Raw genomic sequence first — 10,117 nt, 5'->3', positions numbered from 1 at the left:
CTCTTCTGGCCAGGATGCCGTTGAGAACTGGTGGCCGAATGGTTATGGCAAGCAACACTTGTACTATTTAACTACCACTGTGACAACGGCGAACAGTGTTCTATATAAACGGATTCGTATAGGCTTCAGAACAGTTGAGCTGGTGGAAGAACCTCTGGAGAAAGGATTGAGCTTTTATTTTCGCATAAACGGCGTACCGATATTCGCTAAAGGCAGCAACTTCATTCCAGCCAGTATCTTCCCTGAACTAGGCGCGAAAGAAGATACCATCAGACACTTGTTATCATCCGCCAAAGAGACGCATATGAATATGCTGAGAGTGTGGGGTGGTGGTATTTACGAGTCAAAATTATTTTACGACTTGGCCGACGAATATGGGATCATGATTTGGCAAGATTTTATGTTCGCGTGCGCTATGTATCCCACGAGCGATGCATTCTTGAAGAGCGTAAAAGAAGAAGTATCGCAAAACGTGATACGTTTGAAAAATCATCCGAGCATTGTTCTTTGGGCTGGTAATAACGAAAACGAAGCAGCTCTTCATGGTAATTGGTATGGCACTGGTTCTGCTCAGGTATATAGAGAGGATTATGTGAAACTTTACGTGAATCTATTGAAGATGGAAATGGAGAAACTAGATCCTGTAAGACCATTCGTCGTATCTAGTCCGGGCAACGGGATGTATGAAAAAACTTATAATTATACTGGAGTGAATCCTTATTCGAATCTCTATGGCGACGGTAATATATGTATATAGTAATTATATAAGTGACAAACATTTAGCGTTATTATATTCAATCAAATATTTTAAACTTTATATATATATATATATTTTTTTTTTCCAGTTCACTATTATAACTACATCAGAAATGGATGGGATATTACTCAGTATCCTCGAACAAGATTTTGCTCCGAGTATGGATTTCAATCTTGGCCATCGATTTACACGATAGTAACTGCTATAGAAAGCACGAAAGATCTTCATATCAACAGCGACTTCGTGAAACACAGACAACATCTGCCACTTGGCAATCAATATATGTTGCTGTTGATCTTGCAGAACTTTGCTGTACCGCAAAGTAACGATAGCATTCGAGACTTCGCGAATTATATATACCTTAGCCAGATCAATCAAGCTGTCTCTATAAGGATAGAAACAGAAGCATACAGGCAAGCCAAGTCCGAGGTGAATTCCATAGGTGAGGGTATGACAATGGGAGCTCTCTATTGGCAGTTGAACGATGTCTGGCAAGCTCCTTCGTGGTCTTCCATAGGTAATCAAAGACATTAATATCTTAAATTAGAACTAGAATTTTAAAAACCTTGATCGTTCCAATCTATATTTCTTTATGAGTTTCTTCAAAACTCTTCAAATGATAAACGTATGAGACATATGGAGAATTTGAATTTTTCTTTTATAACACTTTCTTGCTCTTACTCAAATATGCAGCTACTTATTGATTGTTCTAGTTACAAGATATAACTATTTTATTGTTTACATGTTACGAAAATCTGCGTTATATTTACAGATATCGAAGGTCGTTGGAAAATGCTCCATTATTATGCCCAAGATTTCTTCGCGCCTATTATCGTTACACCACATTTGTCCATCTCTGATGAACTCTCGATATATATAGTATCTGATCGATTGTACACCTTAACAAATTGTACAGTAAAACTTCATGTTTATAAATGGGAATCCATGAAACCTATATTTACATTATTCTTCAATGATATTGTAATAGTAAGTATAGTAGACTACATAATTCATATAGAAATATAAGTATATTGGGCTATTTTTCAGGAATCTAATAAAGCCATGAAAGTTACGTCTTTTTGGTTAGATGCATTCTTGTTTCAAGCGGGTTGTGGATCATTGGAATCTGCCAAAAGATCTTGCATAGCCACTTTATCTCTCACGAATAAATCTGGATCCTTAATCGCGCCAATTAATTACATATATCCTGATGCGTTAAAGAATGCAGATGTACCAGTAGCCAATGTCACTGTAAGGATTGATTAATTTAACATGGATTAATTAATGTCACATATAAAGCCAGACATATTGCAGACATTATAAATACTATCAGAGATGCTGACACGCAATATTTCTCGTTTTAGATGAAGGTCGAAGAAAATTATTTACCTGGAAAGTTTTCCAATTATGCAGATTTCAAAATTATACTATCGACAGATAATATAGCACTATTCGTATGGTTAGAAGTGGGCAATATACGTGGTCGTTTTTCGCAAAATGGTTTTCATATGTTTGTAAAGAAAACGGAAATTATTTTCCATGCGTATGAAGCAACCACAATTGAATTATTGCAGAACAATATAAAACTTACACATATATCAGATATTTACACTGCACATGGCAATTTTGATGGTGACGACTACTTTGCTAAAAGGACAAATTTAGATTAATTATGCTAAAATTTCCTAATATAATTGTATATGAGGCATCGATTGAGAATTACTAAAACAATTGTACGTACAGTGTTTGTGTGTAATTACTATACATATCAACTTTTGTTGATAATTTTTTTATTCGAATATATTTCGCATTTTCAAACTGTTCTTGACAGAAAGTAAGTGTCATAGTGCAAGTAAATTTCAAATCCAATAAGAATAATAAGCACAATTACGGCTCCACCGACTATAGTGGACATCAAGCCGGACATTGTATTTTCTTTCAACAAACTATAATTTAAGACATAACACATGCACCAATGTTAAGAAAATTTATTATCATATTTTTGGTTACACATCTGACATGAAAAATCTGAACATAAATGTTAAGTCTTGAAGTTAGTATCACAATATATATAATTTTTATATATTTGTTTACACTTAATATTAATCGATGCATGAAAATAAAACATTCTCAAATTGTAGTAAATTAAAATAGTGTTGTGTATATAAATTACATTAAACCTTCGTATACATGTAACAAAATATTCGCGGATCCATTAAAAATTTTTTTACGTAAAGATAACAAAAAACTAAAAATCTATTATCGTTTAAAGCTAAATTCATGAAAATGAATTATATTACGAACGGATATTTAAAAAGAATAAATAAGAAAAAATTTATTTAAATTATCCATATATGTAATATAAATATCTGTAAATCTAATAAGCGTAAGCTGAGACTCCTAGATTAGTTCTCTTATCACATAAAAATATAGCAAACACAACTTTCGCATTTGTGTTTGCACTGTACGTTTCCCTCATACAGCACACACTTTCATAAAATATTAAATTCTTATGTCTGTTTCCACCAATGTAGATTAACTTTAATCAGAATTAGAAAAAAATGAGTAAAAGTTAAACCAAGATTAAAGTCAATCTACATTGGTGGAAACCATTAATCTTTAGTAAAAGCTGGAGCCCATAGCTCGTAATATTGTTAAGTAGAGATATTCATTTCTGTTAAAGCCGTAATGCTATTTTGGCTCATATTGCGACGTTCTTTCATGGTTAGAATACGATGGAAGTACGACCTCCTCCTCCTCAGGCGAATGTAGATAACGTCGGCTTAAATTGATGACAACCATGATACAACACAAGAGTAAAGGACCAAAAATTGCCCCTTCCACACCTAAACAAAAGATTCCGCCTGCTATAGATAGGCCCGTTAGATAAGGATGCCCACCACTGAAACAAACAAGATACATGCAAAAATAATGCGTGATTGAAGACTACATTAGTATACAATGAAACACAATTTTACCCTTTAATCTCCTTATAAAATTCCGTCACTACTATATTACATGGGAGGAAATGGAAGAGAAAAAAAGTGATAGCAGTCATCGATCCACGGGTGAACCAGAGTTCTATGGTAGCCGGGATGCAGGCAAAGTATGCGTCTAAGAAAGGAACTGCTCCCAACATAGTCGCGAGAGCCGATGGTAGATAGACAATTTTCACTTGGAATAAATTATGTATGAACCACGTCCACATGCCGAAGAAGGAGGCAAGTTTAAAGGTGGCCGCAAATACTCCAATTACTGCTTCTTGTAACGCTACAGCAAATCTGAACAAAATCGATGTTGCTTTAAATGTTTTCGTTGCGCGATATCATGTATTTCACATCACATGTAATAACGTCCAAGTAAATATTAACTCAGCGCACATATCGATATGAAAATAAACTTCTTACCCTTCTACATGCAGCGAGCTAATTAAAAATAAATATTTTTATAAAATGTAAAACATTACATACAAGAGAGCGCAAGTCAAATTTTATATATCAAATAATTACCTGTGACAACTAATAGGACTAAACATCGTTGTCAATTCGATGGGTTTATAAGTTTTACCGCTGGAACTGAGCAAGTAAAATAAAGTTGTAAAAAACACAACCTGAAATAGCGAATTATTACATCTCATGCTTTGTTTTTTATAAAACTTTCCAGGAACATAATGCATACCGTGCTGAGTACAAAATTAAGTACTGCTGATCCACTCATGAGTACGATATAGAACAGTTCTGTGAAAACTGTTAGTATCACAGACATATTGCCTTTGACAATGCTCCAAACAGAATCAAGCACCGACATCAAAACGCCAATATTTTCTTTGGCAAAATTCTGTATACTAGTCATATTGAACAAATCTGAAAGAAAAAACGATAGCGTTCTATTTTATCATATATAAAACAATTTTTACTATTAGTAGTACAAACAACATAATTCTACGTGAAAAAAAAACAAGTCAAAAAACATAATCTAACAAATAATGCTTAATTTCATAAATTTTCAGTCAAAGTATTTACGTAGGGGTGTTTTCCCAAAACTATCTTTGAAGCTCTCCCAAGCGGAGTATGCAGACATGGCATCTACAGTAGGACCCACGAGATGGGGATCTGTATTTGACATCATCCATGCTTGATAGAGACGATCCCAGAGTTCCAAAACTTTCTTCTCCATCTGCTCCGCTTTCGCTGGTTCGAGATCTTTCACGAGACCTCGAATCTGAATCAAGCAAGCTGGATAAGCAAACTTTGCGTATTTTGCATGTGCAAAATAGGAAAGTAAACAAAGTAAATCTTACTCCATCCGATATAGCGCTTCGTCCATATGTATAAGCATTATCTAAAACACTATTAACAGACTCTTCCCACTTTTCTGGAACCCAATCGATATCAGGATTGTTCATCAAAGTGGAATTCAATATTTCACCCGTTACTTGAACAAGATGCAAACCTTCCGCATAGATCTAACAGATAAACTAATGAAATAGAATCTTTATATCGATATATAGCATATAGTACTGTCGATTGTTGATAGAGTACAACTGTACGATACGGTGTATAAATGAACGAATACACTAGTGTTTGTTGCATACCTGTATCGTGATAAAAATAGATGCGCAAGTAGTGAAAACGATCAAGCCAAGTATCACGGACGTAGTCGCTACCGCATTGACGGAGCCTTTCAGAATATTTCTCAGTTTCCCGTCCACGATAATGCTTACTTTATAGAGACCTCTGATATTGGAAGGTATAAGCGCTTGATGCCGTTCCATGCACCATGACTTGAGCGTTTGTATCACCGAGTCGCAATACTTGAGTATCATTTCCCAAAAGCCGAAATAGCTACCAAACTGTTTGACAATATAATATACCAACGGGATCACCAGAATGTGCGCGATCCACTTGTGTTTCCAGAGAAGCATGCCAGCACACGCGTATAGCGCTCCGTACATGTACTTGTCGGTATCAACCTTATTGTCCTGCATGTCCAGAGACGTTCGTAATTCGGCTCTTATTTTGCCGAGCAGATAACGGTCGCGTAATGTCGCACGAGTTGCAGAATGCATGTTATACACAGATTTATATGTGGCCACGCCCGCTGCGGAGGACAGATCGGCATCTGTATTCAAGGATATTGATTTTACGCCAAGCTTCGGTGCACGTATCCTCCCGATATCCATTGCATCGGCGGACGCCGATCTTCCTGCTTCTTCTCGAGAACGGACTGGCGTATCCACGCTTTTACCTTCCGGAACACAGTCGTTTGTCTGCTCGTCATCCTCTGATGAAGCTGATTTATGATCTTCTTGCGGGCTCGAAAATAAGTCATTTGTTAAGGCAAAACGCGCCGCCTGCGAGAACGTTAAGTGCCTACCATTCAGCTCATGGCCATCCATAATGAGCATTACTTCGTAAATAAATCCTATTGCGCACAAGGTTTGCAAAGCGATGAAAACCAAGACCCGATAAGCACCCGCTATGCTCGATAGATACATGCTGATGATGAACCATATTACAAAGGACATATAGCGAAAAGATGCTGAATTCGACGGTGTCCAATAGATATACAAAACCGTGAGGTAACCGACGAGTATGGTAGAGACCTACAAGAATAAAATCTGATTAGACAGGAGACGGAGAAGCAAGCATTATGGTATTTCTGTAGCATATCAAATAATATATGCATACAAGATGTCATAAAACAGGCTTAAAGTGACTAAAATGACCAATGGTTTAGGAAAGATGTAATATATTATACTTTTTTATATATTTTGCGTAATTTTTTTTTAATAATTAGTATCTCGATAACTATTGCGAAGATCGCAAAATAGTAAGGGACTTTTCGATTCAGTTAGCCCACTCTACATAGCACTTTACCATTGAATACCAGACATCCTATATATAATAATGAGAAAACTATTGGACGCTAAATAAATTACCGTAAAGACGTTGCATGTCAGAATGAAGAATCCAGAAACGATGGTGAAGATTTGAAACATTCTCCAGGCAAGGCACGTTATCATGTTAGGAGTGTAATGATAAACGCCTACAGCCAGTAACGTCAGCGATACCACCCAGACGATATACTTGATGCGCGTCCACAGAAAGGAGCCGACTCGCTCGGAGACATTATCGAATATATGTACCGGCAACAGGCTGGCGTTGACAATCAACAGAGTGCGCGACGCTTCTACTTTGGCAAACCAAGATTGCACCGCTGTAACTAATGAACACTTGAACGGGAAAAGAACGGCACCGCACAGTAGGGCCCAGATTAGAGGTTTGATGAACGGACTCAGGATAATGTAAAGGCCGTAGCCGGCTGCTGAGACGAGACACAGGAAGAAAAGTGCGACAGCGTTGTAGATTCCCTGTTTTAAGGCTTTCTCCTGGCCCGCGCTGAAGCCCGACAGCATGTTGAAGAGGTTATCCATCGGCGAGCGAACGTTTTCCATCGTTATATCAATATTAATTTAGTATATAATAATGACAATACTAACTCTTGTGCACTTTTCTTTAAGGCTTGAACATGCCTCAAGCCATTCTCAAAGTGGCCTCATAAATACGAGCGACAAGAAGACACGTCTTTCGGAGAAAAGAAAAGGAAAGCACACTGACGAGTGCGGAGTGACGACCACTAACCATTCAGAACTACCGCCAACTATCGCATTACACATACACTATTACATTCGCATACCTATGCCATGATGTAATAATGTAGTTTAGGTATTCCAACTATAAAATTATATCGAATACCCGCAAATAATTGAATTTCTTTTCTATCCACTCAATCAGCACACAATCAGAGATAACCTCATCTATCCTAACTCAATTTATAGCTTCCTAAAAGTAGTTAAAATTATGAAAGAAGAGTTCCACAAATTTCATGGCCACTTTTTAAATAAAGAATTCATTTTTGATAAATTTATAGACATTATAATTATGTAAAATAAATTAATAATTGATAAAATAAATTTAAGCCACAGATTTGCAGTGTATTAATTATAAGCGAACTTTATTATATGCGCAAAGGTTTTACAAGTTCTCAATATCAAGATTGTTACAAGAGCAAAACAGCATACAATAAACAACATATGTAACCCAGGAGAAAAATAGTAGAATGTAAAAGACAAAAGATCCTGCAACTAACTTATTTTTTATAAAAATACAATAACATGCAAAATTATTCTCTACATTAATTAACACTATCCCTTATAATTTTGCAGTTATTTATTTATTTATTTTTTTAATCTTTTAATTTTATAAACTCTAAACTATTCAAAACATAAATTAATTTTAAAATTTTAATTATATTATTATATTTTTTATAACAGTTAAAGTTTCAGTTTACTAAATTAAGTTTATGTTTTTGAAATTTTATCCGTGCTAAAGGCTTAGTAAAAATATTTGCAATTTGATTATCTGTCGAACAATAATGAATAGTCGCGATTTTATCTTTCACAATATCATGTATAAAACGATATTTTATATCAATAATGTTTTGACCTATCATTAATTACTCCATTTTTAATCATTTTAATCGTGCTTTGATTATCCATATGAATTTTAAGCTTTACCGTCTTATTTATCAATTCTTCAAATAAAGATTTTATATTGTAAATTAATTCTTTGCAACAATGTGCTGCTGCAACATATTCCGCTTCAGTACTTGAAAGAGTTACTATCCGCTTGTTTTCTGGAACACCACGCAATAGCTAGGTCCTCCACCGTAGAATATTACATAATGGTTTCAGGATCTCCAGCAAAGTCCGAATCTGTATAAGCTTCTATTAAATCTTCGTCAGCATCTGTCTTATATTTTATTCCTTGATTGCAGTTCCGTTGAGATATCTAAAAATCCGTTTTATGTTCATTATCTTCTCTTCAGTAGGATTTTCCACATAACGACTGACATATCCCACTCCATACGCCAAATCTGGTCTGGTTTTACTAAAATATAAAATACTTCCAACTGCCTCACGATAAGGATAATTTGTGCTTTTCAGCAAATTTATTTCATTATTATTAGATTTCTGCATTAATTGGTGTCGCAGTTAGTTTTGAATTTTTCATTTGATACCTTTTTAGAACATTTAATCCATAATTCGTCTGAGTTAGTTTTAATCCATCCTCTTTTCTATCTATTTCCATACCAATGAATAACTTAGGATCCTTTACTATTGTCACTTGAAATTCTTTTTTATGTTCTTTTAATAATTTTTCCATTTCTTGTAAACTTTCTCCAACTAAAATTCCATCATCTACATAAATGCCTAAGATTAAATTGTACTACTTTCTTTTACAAACAAACATTGTTTTGTTTTTAATTGTTTAAATCCATTGTTTTTTAAGAAATTAGAAAAACGCGATGATTCCAAGATAATGAAGCTTGTTTCAGACTAATATAAAGCTTTATTAAGTTTGCATATTTTATTTGAATGATTATATCCTTCCAGGTATTTGCATGTAAATATTCTCGTTTAAGTTTCCATAAAGAAAAGCAGTCTTTATATCAAAAGTAATCATTTTATAATTTCTTATTGTTGTTAAAGCAAATAATATTCTTAAAGCTGTTGTACTTACAACTACTATACGTTTCTTTAAAATCTACTATATCTTTGTTCAAAACCTCTTATTACTAATCGTGCCTTGTATCTGCCATTCTGTTTTATCTTAAATAACCATTTACTTAAGTTAATGGCTTGACATTTCGCGCTTCCGCTGGATCTACTAATTTTCTTGTATTATTGACTTCAAAGTGACTTCTTCTCCTCTCCTATAGCTTTCTTCCATTTATCACATTCAGGCCCTGAAACAGCTTGTGAATATGTTAGAAAAACATAATCATTATATTTATCTGGAAGTTTTCTATTTCTCTGAGATCTTCTTTGTTCTTGTTTATCCTTTTCTTTTGGATCCTGTTTGTTTTCCTCTACTATATCTCTTCCTTCTTGTCTTTCTGCTTTACTATCCTGATTTCTTGTTTCTTGATCTTTTCTTTCTTGATTTCTTGTTTCTTGATCTTCATAACCTGCATCTTTATAAACTGAATCACTTGAATCATCTGAATGATTTTCTATTTCATTTTGATACTGTTCTTAATCGTTTTCTCTTATTTCTATTTCCTCTTCATTTTCTTCATCATCCATTTCTGTTTTACTTACAAGGGACATGTCACAACTGTCCGGCACCGATTTAATTCTCCTTGAAATATGTTTTCAAACACAAAAATCTAAGAGACACGTATTTTTTTATATGTGCGGAATCTCAAGTTTAGGGGGTGAAACACCTTTTTGAAAAAAAATTGTTTTTTTTTCGTGGCGAATATCATCGAAAATAGATCGGAAGAGCACACGTC

At 34.6% G+C, this 10,117-nt stretch overlaps 3 protein-coding genes and 1 long non-coding RNA gene across 6 annotated transcripts in view; 1 reads left to right on the top strand and 3 right to left on the bottom strand.

The window, feature by feature from the left end:
• The first annotated feature begins 19 nt into the window (after positions 1-19).
• On the top strand, positions 20-2,502 carry LOC105461958 (beta-mannosidase-like). The gene is made up of 5 exons (XM_011708484.1): positions 20-740; positions 846-1,274; positions 1,530-1,744; positions 1,805-2,008; positions 2,122-2,502. The coding sequence occupies exons 1-5, from the start codon at positions 305-307 to the stop codon at positions 2,425-2,427; spliced, it is 1,590 nt and encodes a 529-aa protein (XP_011706786.1). The 5' UTR covers positions 20-304; the 3' UTR covers positions 2,428-2,502.
• LOC105461959 lies at positions 1,915-2,591 on the bottom strand. Its single transcript, XR_976002.1, has 4 exons — positions 2,499-2,591; positions 2,349-2,404; positions 2,147-2,205; positions 1,915-2,006 (listed from the first exon to the last, which is right to left on the bottom strand). It is a non-coding gene; the product is annotated as an uncharacterized LOC105461959 (long non-coding RNA).
• A 348-nt stretch (positions 2,592-2,939) lies between these two features.
• Positions 2,940-7,286, bottom strand: LOC105461957 (transmembrane protein 245). Of its 3 annotated transcripts, XM_011708482.1 has the most exons (10): positions 6,699-7,286; positions 5,352-6,362; positions 5,058-5,222; positions 4,780-4,978; positions 4,436-4,620; positions 4,267-4,367; positions 4,165-4,182; positions 3,736-4,038; positions 3,420-3,659; positions 2,940-3,291 (listed from the first exon to the last, which is right to left on the bottom strand). In XM_011708482.1, the coding sequence occupies exons 1-9, from the start codon at positions 7,212-7,214 to the stop codon at positions 3,449-3,451; spliced, it is 2,709 nt and encodes a 902-aa protein (XP_011706784.1). In that variant the 5' UTR covers positions 7,215-7,286; the 3' UTR covers positions 2,940-3,291; positions 3,420-3,448. The 3 variants fall into 3 exon arrangements, with proteins under 3 accessions (XP_011706784.1, XP_011706782.1, XP_011706785.1); XM_011708480.1 differs by having other exon boundaries at positions 2,940-3,659; XM_011708483.1 differs by lacking the exon at positions 4,165-4,182 and having other exon boundaries at positions 2,940-3,659.
• Positions 7,287-9,512: 2,226 nt separating this feature from the next.
• LOC105461960 overlaps positions 9,513-10,117 on the bottom strand; it is a 6,980-nt gene continuing 6,375 nt past the window's right edge. The window contains exons 2-3 of the mRNA XM_011708486.1: positions 9,924-9,963; positions 9,513-9,851 (exon numbers count right to left, since the gene is read on the bottom strand). Coding sequence (XP_011706788.1) covers positions 9,513-9,851; positions 9,924-9,963 — 379 coding nt within the window. The remainder of the gene's footprint in view (positions 9,852-9,923; positions 9,964-10,117) is intronic.

Source organism: Wasmannia auropunctata, unplaced genomic scaffold (genome assembly GCF_000956235.1).
Source record: "Wasmannia auropunctata unplaced genomic scaffold, wasmannia.A_1.0 LD274136.1, whole genome shotgun sequence".
NCBI classification, from domain to species: Eukaryota; Metazoa; Arthropoda; class Insecta; order Hymenoptera; family Formicidae; genus Wasmannia; species Wasmannia auropunctata.
The sequence above is the reverse complement of the archived record's forward strand: the minus strand, read 5'-3'. Positions and strand labels throughout refer to the sequence as shown.

Bases quoted from the DNA above. Each gene is read 5' to 3' on its own strand.
- LOC105461958 (XM_011708484.1), top strand. From the start codon at position 305: ATGAATATGCTGAGAGTGTGGGGTGGTGGTATTTACGAGTCAAAATTA. The intron at 1,745-1,804 runs GTAAGTATAGTA...GCTATTTTTCAG, and splicing joins TCTTCAATGATATTGTAATA to GAATCTAATAAAGCCATGAA. The intron at 2,009-2,121 runs GTAAGGATTGAT...TTCTCGTTTTAG, and splicing joins TACCAGTAGCCAATGTCACT to ATGAAGGTCGAAGAAAATTA.
- LOC105461957 (XM_011708480.1), bottom strand. From the start codon at position 7,214: ATGGAAAACGTTCGCTCGCCGATGGATAACCTCTTCAACATGCTGTCG. The intron at 5,223-5,351 runs GTATGCAACAAA...TTTATCTGTTAG, and splicing joins CTATTTTTATCACGATACAG to ATCTATGCGGAAGGTTTGCA. The intron at 4,621-4,779 runs GTAAATACTTTG...TTTTTCTTTCAG, and splicing joins TTTTGGGAAAACACCCCTAC to ATTTGTTCAATATGACTAGT.